The sequence below is a fragment of the Ixodes scapularis genome, unplaced genomic scaffold (genome assembly GCF_016920785.2).
Source record: "Ixodes scapularis isolate PalLabHiFi unplaced genomic scaffold, ASM1692078v2 PGA_scaffold8__174_contigs__length_109621045, whole genome shotgun sequence".
NCBI classification, from domain to species: domain Eukaryota; kingdom Metazoa; phylum Arthropoda; class Arachnida; order Ixodida; family Ixodidae; genus Ixodes; species Ixodes scapularis.
The window spans coordinates 88,683,751-88,703,275 of record NW_024609883.1 but is presented as its reverse complement, the minus strand read 5'-3'; the positions used below and the strand labels follow the sequence as shown (position 1 = coordinate 88,703,275).

At 46.7% G+C, this 19,525-nt stretch overlaps 1 protein-coding gene across 1 annotated transcript in view; it reads right to left on the bottom strand.

The window, feature by feature from the left end:
* Positions 1-1,287: 1,287 nt before the first annotated feature.
* The window catches only part of LOC8028089 (prolyl 4-hydroxylase subunit alpha-1), a 62,692-nt gene continuing 44,454 nt past the window's right edge, over positions 1,288-19,525 (bottom strand). The window contains exons 11-14 of the mRNA XM_042286923.1: positions 12,063-12,101; positions 7,440-7,508; positions 6,005-6,101; positions 1,288-1,376 (exon numbers count right to left, since the gene is read on the bottom strand). Coding sequence (XP_042142857.1) covers positions 1,288-1,376; positions 6,005-6,101; positions 7,440-7,508; positions 12,063-12,101 — 294 coding nt within the window. The remainder of the gene's footprint in view (positions 1,377-6,004; positions 6,102-7,439; positions 7,509-12,062; positions 12,102-19,525) is intronic.

Here is a 19,525-nt window from a genome sequence, read left to right as displayed (position 1 = left end):
TTGGCAATCTCACCGACCGACGGAATTGTTCCAATTATGTGGTAGTATAGATCTATATTCTATTAAACTTCGGGGTAAGTCATGAGAATGGCTTCGCACGGACGTCTACACGCATTTTTCATCTGTTGCTTGATTGCGTAATAGCTAACTTAGAGCACCAGTACGACTGCTAGCCTGTGGGCAAGGCGCCGCCTAAAACGTCTACGAAGAACGGCATCGGTGGATCAAAATTTTCCAGATGGGAATATGAGAACAAGTCTAGGTTTTCCTCAACTAAAACCGACATTTTGAGCACTCCTTTTTTTATATGCAGCATTCAGGGGCAAAAAAAAAAAGTATATAAAAAGATAGTAATTTTTTTTTTTTTTTTTTTTTTTACTCTTTAAGCTCTTGTATATAATAGATTTTGTGTATTCTGCTTTTTGGGCATAAAGGTTGGTTCAGACACTTGCCTAAGTTCGACCGAGCGAGACTGCAACGGCTTGCGACGTTAATCAATTAGCGGGTTGCTATGGAAACAGTTGCGTCGGCTCCAACAAAACGGGGTAAAACCGGTTTTGTTTGAGCGGACGCAGCTGTCGCCTTAGCAATCCGTATGTCACAAGCCGTTTGCAGTTGCAGTCGGTCGGACTCGACGCGATTGGTGTGTGAATCGCCCTTAAGCAAGCGTTACAGATAAGCCGTAGATTTACCGGTGTTTATTTCGAAAGAAATCTGCCGATGTTTTTCGGTGTGTATGCATTGTTATGATATCAACGGGTTTTGATAATCTGCTTCGGACGAACGGTAAAACGGTAATAATTGAAAAAAAAAAGCATAACTCACGAGAAAACAAAAATTTCAGGTCCCGGGTTCGAAACTCGAACCCAGTGGACTTTTTCGGTCGCGCACCAGTCACCTAGCTGTCTATGGAGATTTGTGTATGTCCTTTGTCCGTCTTGGTCACCTCCTCCAGGAAGTATTTTCGCCTACCTTGTCCACTGGTTTTTCGATATCTGTGCTTCTCTGCAAGGTAGCGTGTGCGCTTTTGGTATGCCACAGCACCCGTCCGGGCGCTGTGGGATACCTGATATAAATAAAGTGTGTGTGTGTGTGCACATTATCTTGTGTGAGATTTGTTTGTTGTTTTGTTTCCCAAGATAATAGCCAGAAACTATCGCGAGTTCACATATTTTATTGCAAGCAGCAAATTTCGCGGTCTCCATGTGGCTTACGAAGACGGAGAGGACGTCGAAAGCCGACGTTAAGGGTCGTCGAAGAGAAAGTGACGACGTCTTCGAAGAAATGTCAGACGAGGGGTCCCAGTGAGGCATTCTGGTTGGGTGAGCAGGGCATCCGGAACACGTTACTGTAGCTCCCAAACCACTTGTTTGCGACTGCACAACAAAATGGAACGCAGACTTTACGAAGAGTGAAAGCAACCCAGCGCGTGACGGTATACCTATTTCCTAGTTCGATGCACGGAAATTTCGCTAAAATATATTGGGATCATTTCTGTTTTGCGCTTAAACGTACCTTGCTCCATTTTAGCACAGCACGCGTTATCTAACCAAACAAAAAAAATCCAAGATAAATAGAATCATCATTGCATCACTCATGAAAAAGTTATAAGGTTACGACTCTTAATGATATGCTTGGGAGAAGAGCGTGTTGGTTTAAGCCATGGATGAAGAAAGAATAAAACAATTAAATCAGGGACAACACAACTACATCTTTCATTGAAAGATGTGGTTGTGTTGTCCCTGTTTTAATTGTTTTATTTTTTCTTCATCCATGACTCTTAATGATTACCATAGTTATACGGAACTCACTAAAAGTAATCACTTGTAATCGATTAATTTTGTGAAGTAATTTTGGCATCATTTGAGTACATGTAAAAATAAGTAATCCCAAGAGTAATTTTATTACTTTGGGCCATACTAAAATTCCTTGTAACCACTAGTATTTTTTGCTCCCCCTTTATTTCGCGCCATTTTGTTTGTACAAGTTTTCTACAAAGGAATCCTCAAACAAAGTCTACTCGAGGAAGATGGTTTGCCAAAATGAGAAGCATAAGAAGAGAAATAGTTTATAAATCTATGATCTTAATCCAAGAATGGAGAGTACAAAAGGCCCGTTTTTAAACTGGCAAAAAAGTCTCGTTTTGAAAACATGGATCGGAGATGTAACAGCCACTTCTCAAGTAACGGCCGATCACTTTTCTTTTCAACTCTAATCAAGTAATTTATCTCAATATTTTTAAACAAGAGTGATTGAAATTGTAGTCGATTACTTCTTAGAGTCACGCGTGCAAGACACACAAAAGTACTAAACTAATAGACCGATCTCACCGGCCAGTTTGACTACGCCACCGCTGCCGCAATGCATCGAGGGAACTTTAGTCTTTGGGCACGCGCGACAACCTCGCTCGAGCTCTTCGCGTGTAGAGCACGAGAAGGCACGAGCCCTCGCGTGCGCGGCCGTCTGGCTCCTGTGAACTAAAGCTATGGCGGCTTTACGCATGCGCCCAACGCTTAGTGAGATCGGTCTATTACTGTCGAATAAGTTTTTTTTTTTATGTTTATAGCTTAAATCAGGCTATCATTATTTAGATTCTGAACAAAATCAAGCATAAGTTCAACGTATTACCCACCGAGCATACAACACGATAGGTCGTCTGCTCGGTGCGCCTATGGCGAGATGGCGCCAAAAGTTACATTCGACACCAACGAGCTCAACTATACTCCACCTCAGGAGTTGTGTGCAGCAAAGGCAAAGGCATTGGCGCGGGCACGTGGCTTTCAGATGTGCTTTCTTTTCGCGAGTGCTCGTGAAAGGAAAGCAAATATGAAAACGAGGCCCTCGCGCCTGTGCTTTTGCCTCTGCTGCACGCAACTCATGAGATGCAGTATACAGCCTGTTACTAAGTTACATTCATCACTATTTCGGTCGTCTGCGAGCATGCTCGCCTTGACTTCAGCAATTTCGTTGACATAATTTTTTTTACAACCGCCCCCTATAATTAAAAAATACAATCAATAAAAAATAAAAAGGAGATTATTTGTATTGCAATACCAATCTACGCATTACTAAAGGTTTATTCCCCATCCAAGCCAAGCCCAAGTGATCCAAACCACTTTTTTTTTTCAATGGGATACTGGCGGCTGGTGGACGTCTTATAATTAGGGGTGTGCGAATATTGAAATTTTCGAATACCAATCGAAAACGAATAAGACAAAAAACGGGCTTCGCATGTCGAATCGAGTATCGAATATATGTTTAGTATATAAAAATTGCAAAACAAGAGTTAACAGCAGGTTTTATTGTCTTTTTTAAATTAAATCAATGCAACTGCCATTTACTGGGCTGCAGCAGGCTAAAGATGTAATGCACTTATTACAAATTATCGTGTAGGAAAATTAACTGCTCAACGTGTTATAAAAGTAAGCGCTCCTATACGCGCCGTGTCAACATTTCCGCCAGTAAAAAAGACCCTTTCACTCGGGAAACCTGCAAACTTTCACTAGAGTTTGAAGGAGTTCGACTTATGGACAGTGTTGCCCAGCTGCTAGACGAATATTTCAAAATTCGGGAAACAAATAACTTGGAAAGTACTCTATTCTATATTTCATAAAATGGTTAGTGTTTACACCATATAAAGGCGAAAATAGGCGCTTTTAACGCTTTCATTAGTTACTAAAGGGGTCATGAAACGATTTTCCTACTTCTTCCTCCTTAGCTTTAATCCTCAACTTAAATACGAATTGTGAAATCACGTGGTCGTGACATTCCTTCGGCACCTCTGCGATGACTCCTAGGTTCCACCGTGCTTTTTATGTACACCATAGAACTTGTCATTCCACTGTGACAATAAGTTCCGTCAGGGCATTCACTAGCCACGAACGCGAATCCATATATTCGTTGACGGATTGATTGTTGACGAGCGCATACGTCCGAGTGACGCAGTTCTCGTGTCCAATGCGTGAGCTGGGCTCTGCTGACGTCAGTTTGGCGCCGGTGACGCGCTTTTGGAACCGCGGATGTATCATAGTGAAATGGCGGAGAGCTTTCAAAGGAAAGAAGGTACAAAGTAGTCCGCTATATTTTCAAATGTTCGTACCGAAAAGAGGGCTTTTGACTTTCTAGCCTCTTTCTTTAGGCCAACTAAACGATATGCGATTAGTAAAGTCCCAATTTAAAATCATTCATACCAACCCAAAATTCGTTTCATGGCCCCTTTAATGTGAACAAGGGATACCAATAAACCTACATATATATATATATATATTTGTTTTTTTTTTTTTTTGGTCATGCGCACAAAAGTCGAACTTCACTCCAACCTTTGTCAAACATCACTTTCAAAGTTCGAAAAAGTCGAGCTTGGCCGGCTCGAACCTGGGCAGCTTTGCGACATTCCTAGTTTTGACTAAGGGTGCCGCGAACTTTTGTCGAACCGGATTCTTAGGTCGAACTTTCGGGGTTCGACTGGGTCGAACCGGTCGACAAACCTTCGAACGTTTCACCAGATTCGACCGGTTCGACTTTGTGGACAGTGTGGCCAGACCTTGATACAAGCATGTCTAGGTTTGGAGACATTTTTTTATGCAAAGGGTTATTTTATTTTATGAACAGTTGGAATTAAAAGAACGCAATTCTAATCACGGAAGAAGTTAATAACTTAATTTTTTGTACTGTATTAACTGAAATAACCAATCAGCGCTGCCCTTTAGAAATCCCCTAGCCATCACCATCCAATCCGAAGCCAACTGGCCAGCCTGTCGCGCAGGCGCACACGAGTCGAGCTTCAATACAAGGTTTGTCGACCTTTCCACTAAAAGTTTGAAAAAGTCGAATCTGGTCGAACTCGAACCTCGGCCGGTTCGCGACACCTCTAGCTTTGACTGCGCTGGACTGGCAGGAGTTGTCGATGGCGATGCAATGTTCTGCTCGCACCTAGCTTTTTCTTCTTTTTTTTTTAATTTTCAATCGTTTATATTAGATAACACCTTTGAGATTTTTTTTTATATTTATATTTCACTCTCGAGGCTTATTGTATTGTATCAATTTATAGAGCGCGCAATTACATCACATATTGCTATAAAAATGCCACACAACAAAGGGCTTGGTGAAAAAGAAACCGAAACTGATCCTGTCTTGCTGCCATCGGACAGATAGAAACGGAGCAGACCGGTAACGCACGCATGATGCGCCTTTCTCAGTGAATAGACATATTCAAAGGGTAATGCATGGCGGGCAGATTATGCGTTACTTGCTCGAAGATTCGCAGTTTGTGCGGATATTCGCTGTTTTTCCCGAATATTCAGCTTTGGCCGAATATTCGGGACCTTCCGAATATGCAATTTTCGAATCGGATACGTTTCGAATAAGGAAAACATTTTATTCGTATTCGAAATTTCGATTATTCGCACACCCCTACTTATAATATTTGCCGCTGAATGGCGCCAGTTACCGAGAATGGATAAAACGGGGCCAATTTTCCTATTTAAATTTTCAGAAAATCACCTATAACTTTTATTAAGATAACGATCAGATTTTAAACTTTGTTATCAGGTTCGGACCACTCGGGACACATTTGGCCGGAGAATTAGCGTTAAACAATTCGTAGTTTATTGTTGGAGTAAAAAACACAGCGTAATTTTATTTATTTTTTAATGCGAAAGCATTAACTGTTTTATGGAGCGAGCTGTCGTCATCAGTTTGAACCGCGAAAACGGCTCCTAGTTTCCGCGATCACCTTCGGTTCCGTTGGCTGGCGCGCGGCGACGGGGCCCCCTTTGGCCGCTGCGCCATGGCCTCCGAGATCCCGAAGCCCGCGCGCGCTAGTACGCAGCAGACGACAAAAGGAGCGGACGAGCGGATTGCATGCTTTCGCAAAAATGCTTAGGTGTATCTCTAGCTCTTTTTGTTGTGGAACACGTAGGCTTTATGTATTTGTGCGAGGCACCCAAAGGGTTGAGAATAGCGGCATTGTGTTTTAGTTTTGGTTAACCCGTTTGTAACTCACTCCACTTGGATCCGTATAGGACAGGACAGCCGGCATGCAAGGTGAGTGGATCTCCTTCCCAGCTGGACTTGATGTTCCACCAGAACAGTGCGACTCCCTGCGAGGTGGAACGTCGTGTTAAGTCCTCTTGCCGAGCAGTTGAGCAATGGCTTGTTCACACATTTGCGTTTAAGCGTGACATGCTGTGTCGTAAGAATGCCACCTAGAAGACAAGGACGCCTTTCTCTTCAAACGTCATCACTACTGGATGCACGCAGCGCCGCCTATAGCTGGCCTCACCGTCACCTCCAGCGCGTCTCACAGCGTCTTAACGAGGGCGATGCTAGCAGACGGCGACGCCAAGACGGACGCGTCTGCCGCTTTACGGTGTCTCTTGTAGGGCTTCGGCGTGTTTGCAGCTTGGGCCGGTTGGAGGGGATCCACTAAATATTACGTCATGCAGAGGTTTTGTCTTCTAGGTGCAACGTTAGAGATTACCTCAGTTGTGGAACTCCCGCAGTAGGGGGGGTACCCCCGCCTCACTTCAGTCAACCTCCCGTCGTTTGAAGCGCCATCTAGGTTTTCGTTTCATAAATGTGCGTTCCATAGAGTACGGTGGAACGCCATCTAAACGCTGTGCTTTGAAACGTGCGTGTTCCATAGAATACGCTGCAGCTACCATAGCAGCCGTGTGGCACGTAGAACGACGGGAGGCGAGTCGTGGTGATGGAGAGTGGGATACTGTTCGTGGAAGCAGCGTCTGGGAGCAGTTCCATAACTGAGCTAATCTACTAACCTTGTCTAGGTGCTATTGGCCCTTCTCGCGGCGTCTGTACACGTCACCTTGTTTTCCGAACACGCCGGTTTTCTTTGGCATCACAGACAGGAGGGAGGTAAAGCTTAGCCCATAATGCTAAATGGGCCTCGTTGTACAGGCCACGGACGAAGCGCGTTGTTCCGTACACGCGTGGGCTCTCCCAACGTTTTCATGCCCCGACAGACTACAGACGCGACAAGAATATTTTCGTGTTCCACCATGAGCACTGAAAAGCTAAGAGACGCAGGGCATGACAACATCCGAGCACCTTATGGACGCTTAGAAAGCAACGCTCTACGTTTCTTGACTTATCAGTCACTCTACGGCACAATTCGCTTGAGTAACTCTGCCTCTAGGCCGCGCAACTAGCGCGAAAGAACTTTAATTTGCACTGGGTCGGGGATCATCGCGGTTTACATGGGTCCCATGAACAAGCTAGTACAACTTATACTAAGTCTTTTTTTTTTATTAAGCCATTATTGATCTTTTAGAATTCGCTGGGTCTGCACTCTTCGTTCGCAGAGACTCGTTGTTGTCGTACTCCGCAGGAGCGTAAATGTGCGTGAATTATTAGAACAATCAATTGCTCAAAAGTGAAAAAAAAAAAAAAAATCAAGAAAGTAAGAAGGAACTGTTCACCTTTTTGGGGCTCACCCTTACTCCGAGGTGTGGAAAGACAGTGGCTCCACCCTCTTCGACGTCACTCATCTGTAACCAATCGGAGCAAAATTTCGTCGTGTGTCAAAGAAATTGATAAGGGTCGCAATATTTTACCATATATCTGCATTATCTTAACAGATTGCTCGACATGATTCATTACTTTTTGCCGTTTAATCGCGGATAAGACAAACTTTTCCGTTGAGTTGACGGAATTTCTCGGCCGCCCTTGCTCAATCCGGCAACCGTCAAGTGGAAGCCGTAAGCCGCGGTGACACTGCAAATTCATCTTACAGTGTCTGCAGACAGCCTGCGGACACTCTCTGAGGCATGCTTCGTCTTTGTATGACAGTCTTGTCCCGCTGGTTGTACAAGAACCTTCCGCAGACATTTTCGAAGCATGCATATGTATGGTGCAAACGTGCATCGAGCACGCTTCAGGCATGGCCGCAGATAGTTCTCTCAACATGTTTACGGAATACACCGTGTATTTTCTATGACGAATGAGCACTGTGACTCAAGGTTTTAGAGCTTTCAGTCTAAATGTATCGAACCTCTGTCTGTTCGTAATGAGACAAGAAGGTTACGGTCATGGCGAGGGGTGTGGTGAGGAGTGTGGTGAGGGATGAATTTCTTATCGAATAGTTGTTTAATGATCAAAGTGGGCATGCATATCACTGGTGCAGTGCGTCGATATGATCTTTTGTTTTCATTGTTTCATTACGGCAGTAGCTTTGCGTGAAATTATTTGTGGCGTAACTGAAGGGCTACGGTATTAGTGGGATCAGAAAATAATATTGGATTTGTAAATTATTCAATGGAAACTCAAGAGTAGATGCAAGAATAGTACTTACATATACTTACAAGCAGCCACCCATCAAAAGGCTCGTCTGGCCAGCGTAGATAGAAATAACTTTGTTTGGCAGCCAGTCTGGCAACAGTGGGCACGCCCTAACGAGGCTTCTCTATGATTGCGGTGCCTGGATTGCGCTTCCGAGTGGTGTGCGTTTATAGCGTTCTTAAAGAGGGTTCCAGAATTTCCACCCTTTGACATCATAAAGGCCGGTTCACACATACAGCGGAGCGTGCAGTCAGCGCTTTATGAGCGCTGGAAGCAGCGCTCATGTGGGGCCGATTTGCGCGTGACGTAGCGCTCGGTTAGCGCTCTAAAAGCGCTCCAGTAGGCGCTCAGTTAGCGCTCCAGGAGCACTTCAGTAGGCGCTAGGTTAGCGCTTCAACAGCGCAGTGTAAGCGCTCTCACGCTCCTTGTGCCGTGATTACTGTTGTGGAACAGCGCGTGCACGGCTATTCCGTTGTTGATATTCTTTTGGCATTGAAAAACGAGGAAGTAGAAGAGCCGCTCTCCAAGCAAAGGGTCGGGTGAGACGATCCAGAGTCATGGACTCTGAGCGACTAATTGACTGGGTACAATCTCATTGCTTTCTATTGGATATGCGTGACCGTGGTTTCAAAGACACGCAGTTAAAAAATAATCGCCTTCGAAAGAGCTTTGTGCCTCGGTCCCTCAGCCTGGGAACGAGGTTCGCCGGATACCCGTCGGTATCTCGGTGGCGAAAGATTTCGCGCACCCAGAGGGCCCTTCTGGGCGTTAAGTCGCCCACACATATATGTCCTAATTGCGTATGTAATACCCTGGTCATACGGGCGCTTCGAACTGTCGTCGAGTTCAATCACATTTATCGGCGCCAACTGTGATTGAACTGAACTGAACTGAGATGGTGCTACACTGCTTTCTAGAACCCAGTTGAAGCCAAAACGAAACTAGTTCTTGTGCCACGTAATCAGTCTAATTGTTAAAATAATTTACTCGGAGACGCATATTTTATTGATTATAAGTATATCGTACAATATGCTCAATACCTTGCTGCTTTTTAGCGGCGTTTACACGACTACCAAACCTGATTCAGGGCTACCGCCCGCAACGATGGGTGCACCAATTACTATTGGTTCATTTATACAGCCGGTCCCGCCGCCATGTTCGCTCGTCTGGTGGCTTGCCGCCTAGCCGGGATTGTTTAAGCGGCAGCTCGAACGCCTAAACCTATTCCTTCCCGAATATTTTGCTGCTTTATTCTTTCTTGACGCCTCCCCCTGCATTCCGAAACAGTAAGTGCCTCGCAAACGATGGTCGGCGGCAGCGGTCGCGCGGACAAGCGCCATTTTACCTCAGTTGGGAACACGTGGTTGGGGAAGTCCGTTCAGTTGAACTGAGGTAGGGGAGCTCAGTTGAACTCAACTGTCATTTTGCGGTTCGATGACAGTTGGCGCCGCCGTGTAACTCCGGTCGATCGCGATTGAGTCAACTGTCGTTGACTCAACTGCAGTTGAGAGCGCTCGTGTAATTAGGGTATACAAACATTTGTCCCGTTTCAATAGTATTGTTGATGCACACCCAACCACAGGAACCGGAACAGCAGTGCACGCTCTAATCCGCAGCAATAACCGCCGCACAAGAAGCGCTAACAAGGCGCTACTAGAGCGCTAACAGGGCGCTACAGAAGTGCTAACAAGGCGCTATTGGAGTGCTAACAAGGCGCTACTAAAGCGCTAACAATAGGCTAACAAGGTGCTACAAAAGCGCTAATCGCGCGCTATATTAGAGCTAAGTCACGCGCTAGGAAGCGCCACATGAGCGCCCTTTCGAGCGCTCACGTAGCGCTAACTTGGGGCTCCGCTGTATACGTGAACAGGCCTTTTAGTGTCATGCTGTTTCTCGGGGCAATCCTGGTGATGGTGCAATAGCGTTGGTAGATGTGGCAGCCCAGCCTGTTCTTCTGCAGGTCACTATTTAGCTTGAGATTCTACTGAAGTTTCGGCAGCCAGAAGTTGAGAAGCTGCGACGACAGCGAAGGTGGCGTTATCCCGCCTTTTTGTTTTTCGCCAGAACTTCTGCGACCAATGGCTAGAGCCGCCACATCCGACAGCATAACACGCCGGCTCCTTTGACGTCATACGTTGCCCCTTCCGTACCGCTTACGATGCGTGGGCAGGGTAGAAAGGTAAAAGCACAGTCGAATACGGATTCCGGGATAGACGATAGATGGATGCGTGGCTGTACCCTTTATCACGTGCGTTAGCTTGCGCCATTTAGCCAAGAAACCAAAAACGTTTATTCCTTTCCTCTCACGCCTATAAACCAATTCTCAGGCTCCGTACTTTCGCTGAGGTTGCTGACGTATTTCCGGGTTGTTGACGTGGTTGCCATGGTAACCGGAACAGCCTAACTAAAACAATGCACAAGCACAACGCGTGCCCGTGTGTTGCCTATACAACAGCTAGCGCATGGCTTTGATAAACATCGCAGGATTAAAGCCACTCTGAATAGAGTCAAGAGTCGCCACTCCAATCCCCAATTTTTTTGTGGGCTTCGCCATTTCAGTGCTTACTACAGGGGGGACACAATCGGCGACCGTTACGATTCGAAAATGTGACTTTATGAGCTTTAGATACGGCATCGTGCTAAGAAAGCGTCTCCAACTGACGTGTTTACCGCGTCCAAAAAAGTGGTCCCTCGATTTCCGCCTCGTGACGTCATACGAGTGTCACACTGTCGCCGGTCGCGATCCTGGCGGTGTCCCAGCAGCGGTAGTGTATGTGGCAGACGCCTGTTCTGCTGTAGGTTGTTGTCTGCACTTCGACAGTCCGCGGAAGCTACAACAGCTGGGAATTGGGACGCCCCGACGAGAGCGGCACTCATGTTCCCTAGTACCTTTAGCCAGCACTTCTATGACCAGCCGCCAGGATCGTGACATCCGACAGCATGACACGCCGGCGTTTGTGACGTGCTTTGTGTGCCACTTCGGGCCTACTTTCGATCTATGGGCGGGATGGGACGCTAAACGCACCGGTCGGGGGACGCGTTCCGGGCACCTTTATGCAGATGCGTTGTCACGAAGCACGGAGGCGATGTGGTCTTGGTCTACCGCGGACTGGTTTAACGTTTCTGGACGACGGAAGACTGTTTCCGGCGATTTCAGAGAACGCTTCAAACCATTCGCAGGGACGATTTTAAGCACCGAGAAGACTGATATGTCCTACACTTTGATGCGCAGTATATTTGTTGACTTTATGCGAGATTAAATTGGCATCACATCACGCCCCTGCTCGTACTACATGAAAGTGGATTAGGGGAACGCTGCTTGGTTTCGCCCCGATTAAGTTTCAGTTTGCAGAGAAAAAGTAGCGCGCGTATCATAGTTTGTGATTCTGGAAAAAAAAGAAAGATGTCTGAGCAATATCTTCTTTAAATTAAAAGATTTATTTCAAGAACTGTCAATGTGACAAGAGGTACGTCACGAATCCACACAAAACGCTAGAGTCATTGTAATCCAAATGATGGCTCGAGTTAAGATGCAGGTCCGCGGAAGAACGCAAAATATTTGAAAAAAAAACTTAAACTAATTCAGTTTAATATCGGTGTTGTCAGTTTTGGAGTTGGGTTGAACAGAGAGACCCATATAGAAGTATACAGTACGACGAAATTATTATAAGCAATATAGGTCTGGTGTTTGACAGTCGCTAATCTTGTTCAGATACTGCTGGCACTAGACGTCCGAGAGCAGAAAGAACAAAAGAGGCACTTACGTAAATCATAAGCGTAGCCATTCGGTCTCCGAGAATTCTCTAAAAGTAAATATAAATAATTAAAAAAAGGTTCTACCCAGAACAGTTATATTATGCTAACTCTTGTTCTTGAACACACACAAAAAAAATCACAGTTCATACATGCTCTACTTGGAGCCTCCTATTGAATAGGTCTCATCAGGGCCTCCTACTAGATAAGCCGCCGCGTTCGTAGTTTGAACCAGTTGCTTAGAAAACGAAAGAGCAAGAATGAAAAAATCAAGAGTAACTAAAATATTTGCTTACTAGGCAATGCAATTTGAACCGCGAAAAGTGAACGGCCTAGGCGTCGACAGCGTTTGCGTAGTAAGAACGACTGTGCAGGGCGTAGCCTCGGGATTTTCCCATTTGAATTGAGAGGGGTGACTGGCGCTACTATTCGTCGTGGATATGAGCCTTCAAGGCAGTGCAGACAGCCAGCCACCTTTGCCGTCTTCGCATATCCGCGGTTTCGGTACGTAGGTGGCAGCTCTCTCTCTTGGCACAGCACGGAAGAGCGATAGCGTTCAGAGTGCGGTGCGCATGCGTTCTCTAGGAAGCGAAGCTATTCTATACTGCGAGTTGGAGGATTGGTGCTCTAGGCGCGCTGTCTAATGGTGAATTCCGTTCGCAGATCTCGAGCGCTCCAAAAGCGCTCCATGCGGAGCGCGCATATTTCGCTTGCAGATCTTGCTCAAGCTGGTCATCTTCCGCTCGTAGATCTCTGGCAGCGCCCCCTTCATGGAGCGCCTCAAACCCCGCCGAACATTCTCTGCGGGATTTCACAGATATTTCCGGAAGTTGACAGAGCGCCGTAAGTCATTTCCTCCTAAATCGGCAGTGCGCTTGCGTGGCGAGGTTGGCGAGGTCGGCGGGCCGGTCGGGCCACGGTCAGATCGTCGAGTTGGATCCGTTCGGGTGCGTCGGTTGTTTACGTGGGATTGTGACGGCTTGAACGCTTCTACCCCGCGTAGACGGTAGATCAGGGATACAAAGCCGGGACTGTGGAGCGTGGTAAATCGGAAGCGCTGACATCACTGACTATGAGAGGAAGAACGACAGAAAAGTCGGACGCAGACGCAAAGTTAGGCCTGTTCATTCTGTAGCCAATGATTGTTTACCTTTTTACACTGCATCCCGCCGGCGTATTCCCGTGCAATAAAGCAAGAAAAGATTAGGCAACGACCGTTCATGTGATGCTTTGTTCTCTGTTTGCGTTTATTCAAGTCTTACCAGCATTTTTAGCCCCACCGATGGCGATCGCTGTCCGTGCCCCGCCGTTTCGAGGCGGCGGAAAGGTATGTCACGGTGCTGAACGCGGACGTCTTCGTTATTTCTGACATGGGCGCTGTTGTACGTATAATTTCGCCCGGCCTGTGTCGCGTGTTATTTCTGCAGCTAAGCAGTGACAGTTGTGGCTGGTCGCCGGAAAGATCAGTCGGCTGAGGCGTTGGTGGGCTTGTCAAGTTTGAGCGGCGGCCATTTTGAGCGGCGGAGGGGGAAGCGGAGGGGAGGGGTGTGAGGGACGTCGCTCCAAAAATGCGAGTTTTAACTTCCGCATCGTCGATTCGGAGCAGGTCCCACGGAGCGGAAATCCGCCTCTGTCGCAAATTTTGGAAAGCGCACCGGATCTACGAGTGGAATTCACCATAATCCAAATGAGTAGAGAGGACCTGATGTCTTGGCAAAGTACTGTAGAGCATAGGGTGGCTTCGCAGAGACCTAGGCCACCAGCGCCGGCAGAACACAAAACGGTAACCGCAGGCATCTTTTTTTTTTTTTTTTTTCGGGGTGAGGAGATGAGGAGCAAGTTGGAACAGCTTCAGAGAAGGGCCGTAGGACGCTACCGGCGCTGGCTTCCTAATTATTTTCTTTTTGCATTCGTTTTTTTCTTTTATTAGTCTCTGGCGCCGCACTACCAGGCCTCCCACTCATCGCTTTCACGTGACGTCCCCGTACCATGCTGATGATAATTTTTATTTGTCCAAGCTAAAAAAAAAAAAGTTTGATGTTTGAAGATATATGCAGTTGATGGTAAAGTTATCATACTTCACTTGTTAGTGAGCGCGTTGGTAATCATGTAAGTTTAGAAAGAGTTATATACGTAAAGACAGGGGACGGGACAACAGATATTTCAACTTTCAGCGAACAAATGATTTATTGCCGGCGCGCTTCGCCTTCAGAGCTCTACTACAGAAGAGGGAAAGTTAAAAGGAAGCTGAAGAGGAAGGGGGGGGGGGGGGGTGGGGGCAAGATAAGGTCCCGGGAGAAAAACGGGAGGGAACGTAAACTGCAGATACAGCGGGAAGGAGGGGAAGGAAGGAGGCATCCCGATTTCCCTCTCAGGAGCAATGACCATTTGCCCAGCCCGCCAAGATCGCCAGCTCCGGTCTCAGGAATGTCAGCTCTCTCTCCGACAGCGACAACGAGACCGACGAAATGTTCTTCGGCGCCTCTTTTATGACGTACGCCTCCACTATCTCGCGCCCGCAGTGGTTCTTGTTAACCCCCAGAACACGCGCGGAGGGGAACTCAGGGGCACAGGGAGCGCAAACTTGAGGAGATGGACCATGGGGTGTTGGGAGTCCTCGTCGTTTTTTGCTACTTCTTTTTCATGTTCGCGCTGGAGCTCGTTGAGGCAGCGGCCCGTCTGCCCGATGTACTATGCCCCGCACGAGAAGGGTACGGAACACACCCGTCCGACCGCGCAGGGAACAAAGGGGGCCGCGTGCCTTTTGGCGCAGCCGGTCTTGGGACGAGGGGGAGAGTATACCAGGCAGAGGATAAAGTATTCGGTGGGCGGATGAGAAGCACTGGCATGCCTGTGGGCATGTGAGCGGTGGCACAACTACCTGTGGGCCTCCGAATTAGGACATTATCGAGCCGACTTCTCTGCTACGACTTTCAAGTCGAGTTTCTAAAAGAGAGCGGAAAATCAGGTCGCCGACGCGCTTTCTCGTCCCCATCAGCCTGAGGATGAAGGCGATACCGAATTTGACGAGAAAATAATTTGCTTCATTGCATTGCAGAACGAATGTATCACCAAGCTTCAACTTTAAGAAGCTACAGCCAATGACTCAGTCTTGTCTGCTGCCATGGCATACGTTACATCAGCGTGGCCATCAAGACGGAACTTGTATTCTGAACGCATCCTTTTCTACGACCTAAAAGATGACCTCGTCGTGGATAACGGCTTTCTTTCAAGGGATGAGCTGTTTGTGGTCCTTCAAGAGCTGCAAGGTGTTCTCATTACCAAGGCACGCGAGGGGCACACCGGGATCGTCAAAACCCGTACAACGCTCCAAGAGCTCTACTGGTGGCCGAAAATGAATGCTCAAGTGTAGAATTTCATTCATGCCTGTGACATATATGTCAAGCGGACGACAAAAGCGCAAAGACCTCTTCCACTCCGCTTCAACCAGTGCCTTTCCCTGATCGACGATAATCGAAGCAAGGAATTGACAGAGTGGGCCCTTTTGAGAGGGCAGGACCATCATGCCGCTACGCCATAAAACTGGTCGATTATTTTTCAAAGTGACCAGAAGTGCAGTTTTGTGCAAATGTCACCACCGCAAGGGTAAAAAAATTCTTGCACCTGATATTCTCCAGAGAAGGTTTACCAGAGAGCCTAGGTTCTGACAACGGTTGCCCAATTAATTTCTCAACAATTCAAAGATTTCTTCTTAAGTTCTCGTGGAGTCAAACACCATTTCACTTCGGTGTACTACCCGCAAGCCAACGGGCAAGTTGAACGTTTTAATAGAACACTCAAGAGTTTCATCCAGTGTGCATTGAAGGAGAAACTGGAGATAAAATCTGCTGTAGTTGATTACCTGGGCGTATATAGATGCACACCACATACAACAGGGCACTCTCCGGCTCTGCTATTTCATGTTTGCAAACACCGGACGCGATTGAACATTCTGGGTCTCTCATCGTTAGAGTTTCTTTGTAATCCCTTCAAGGATGTGCAGCGACTTTGTCGACGTGTTCGACAACAAGACAGTAGACCAATGCCTACACCGACAGAAGATGGGGAGCTAGAACACCGAAGTTCAAGGTCGGACAACTGGTCCGAGTGAAAAAGCCCGGGTCTGTTTCGAAAGGGTACTCCGCCTTTGGCAGTCCCTTCCGGATTGTTGAGTGTGGGGGCCACTGGACATTTCGGTTAGAAGATGGCAGATTATAAAATGTTTCAAAGCTAATGGCAGCTACAGGACCGGCTTCCTCTGGTTTGGACCAGAGAAACCCGGTACCAACAGGTAAGTTTAGTCAAAGATCAGCCCACCATCAACACTTGCAACCACCGTCTGCACCAGTGTACTGGCGGAGCCAGCATGACCAGCGGACGCCACGGGCATCAGCCGGTTCTCCAACGCCATGCGGACAACTCACGAGGTCAACTCCTCGGCCGTCATCGCCAACTGGGAATCGACATCTACCGGTACCTCCATCAGGTCCAGCGGGAGATGTGCAACGGCTGGATTAACGACGGCGGGAACGACGACCTTGATGTCTATGTCTTAAGAAGAAAAACTTTCTGCCTCTGTATATGAACATTTCTACCTCTCTTTTATTTATTGTCGATTTTCTCTTTGAATCTTTTTCTTAGACTTCCTCTTTATAATTACCCTGTTTAATTACTTTCCTTAGGCTTTCCCTTTCTTTCCATTACTTTCCTAAGATTGGGGGGATGTTGTATTTTATAGTTAATTACTTTATGGTCACTTCGTCTTCTTCTGTCCTTTGCCCTTTCTACTTCCTCGTCTTTACGAAAAAAATTAAAGATTGAGTCTCGTGGCAGCCGCGCTCAAGTGTGGTCGTTCCAGTCCGGGCCTCCAGACACTACAGTTCTGAAAACGTTTCTCGTCAGTATAAGCGCGATTGGAACTGTGTATGCAATCAACTTATCGATCATGCTTGCACAGATCTCTTACAACGGTATCAATTTTCGTAAGTATTTTAAAACAGGGCAAATATTTTCCCGAGCCGTCAAGCAATGACGCCATTTGCGGTCGCGGTGCGAAGATGCGCGCTTGTCTTGCTGGTGTGCACTTAACACAATTTCGGTATACAAGAAATTTTTTTACAAAGCTACGTACTCATCGCGAATTCGTATCAGCTCATCAAGGGTGGAAAGATCAAGAAGAAACGGCTTATTCTATGTACAAAAATGAAATGTAAAGTGTTACCAAAGTGACGCCGAAATTGCAGCTGACGCTACGCTGATTCCCCATCAAAAGCGTTAGCATTTACTGCAGGGATTCCGACTCAGAAAAGAATGGGAATTTCAACGGTTCGTATACCGCCGTGTTCGAAGAGTCAGTCTATTCTCTCGGGCGACGGCGGTTTCGGATGCAGCAATCACAGCTTCCCCCTTCTCCCGCTCTTGTGGCGCGTCACGGGAAGCGTGCCAGGAGCCAGTTAGTTATTTTTCAGACATCAACCCAAATGTTTAAAAATTATAAGCAGCGCAAAGACACGGACGAGAACGAGAAGGTAGACGAGCGAGGCGCTGACTTACAACTGAAGTTTACTCGTTGTTGCAGAACTGTTGAATTCATGTGGCGTCAAACTTCGATGCACCTTCCAGCCGACATTCCAAAGGCGACGCCGGCTGTGGGAAACCAAGTTCAAAAGTTGGGGCACGTTGAACTCTCAGTGAAATCGGAAAGAGTCCTGAGCCAAGGCCCGAGGTGCGCGGTCGAACCAAGGAAGTGGCCTTGCCTTGCGAGCTGGTAACGATGGTCGGACAAGTTCCCGGACGAGCCCCGGAACCTGAAGTTGACATATGTATATCTGAAGGTGTGGACGCGTTGTAGCATTGCAAGCCCTCTGAGTCCAAGGTTCCGCAGAAAACCGACTATCAGCTACTTTAAAAAAAATTCCCTGTCTTTATTGCCAGCGTATAAAGAGGGTGGCTTCACTGTGGTTCCTAAGAGGATATATATGTCTGAAGCCTCAGACGCCATAACGGCCACGTTTATGCGCAGATATGACGTGTCACTTTCAAAGGTAGAAACTGAAGCACGTAGGCTTTGCAAACGCCTAAGCCGAGATAAACTGTGCGCATCGGTCGATAAGAGCAAAGGCTTAGGTCTAGATTTATTACTTTCTGCCAAAACAAAAAAAAGATTGACTGTGCGCTACGCGTGATTGTATGGGAGAAAAGGACATGGCCAAAAGCTGCGACTTCTTTGCAAACAAAATCGAAAATGTTTTTGATTGACGATCCCTTTCGGGTGAAGAACTCTGCTCAGATAATAGATGCTTTGAAAAACCACCCAGACTGAAACTGCTGGCTTGCTCGATAGACATTAAATGTATGTTTTATACGATTCCCCATAAAGAGCTGTTGGCATCTGTTGCTGTTGACAATCACGGTACCGTGCCTTTCAGAAAAATTATGGAGTTAGTGTGAGTCATATTCTATAACTCTTATCTTTTTATCTCAAATCGACGTTCCCAATCATGTGATGGAAGTGTTTTTATTCAGAGAAATGGCGTTTGCATAGGGTCGTGCGCTCCAGCATTTAGCGATATATTTCTTGAGTTCCACGATAGAGTCCTAGCTGTTAAGCAAGGTAAAAGGAACCAAGTTTGGGAAACATTTTTAGACTCGTAGTTGGCTATTTGGTGTTCCTAGATTGTGGCAAAGAAGGTTTGGATACTGCTGTGTCGTTCGTCTTTTTAATGTTCAAAGAGTGTCTGAAACCGCTCGTCAGGACGCACGAAGTACCTGTAAAATGGACCATTGGGCTTCTTGAAACTGAGCCTTGAGCTTGGTCATAGCCATGTGTGCTGGATTTATGAGCCAAGGGTTAAGAAACCCATCTTGCATTTTTCCCCAGTCATTTCAAACATGTTGAAAGGGGAATTATTAACCTCTGTTTTAGAAATACCCTGTTTAAGTCCTGCCCCCACAGGGTAAAAGAGAGCTTCTACAGACAAGCGTCAAGGCTAAGAGAAGCGGGATATACGTCTTACCTTTTCAAGACAGTTCTTTTGAGCCTACTTAAGAAAGGATGTGAGGAAACGACCCAACAGGCTTTTAGGTTTGACAAAAAAAGTAATGGTTTTACTTTAAGTGCATAAGATATCGTTTAAATTAAAGAAGGTTGGCCAAAGTCGTGGAGTTGATGTAGTTTTTTCACATCCGGAAAAAGCTGTCTGGGCTGTGGAGCAAGGAGCGCTCCAGTTCTAAAAAAAGGTATGGATTCACCAAAAAATACCATGACTGATATGTGAACCGTGTGCAAGGAGTAGCGTACTCCATTTGCTGTCATACGGTAGGAGATACGCCGGGCAAATCGGGCGCCGCCTCAAGGATGGCTTGCAAGAACATAAGTACAACGTCTATAGGGTTGTGTGAGGTCACCTTGGCCTGCACTGTCGAGACTCTGGTTACACTCCTGTCTTCGACAAATTTGAAGTGATTAGAAAGA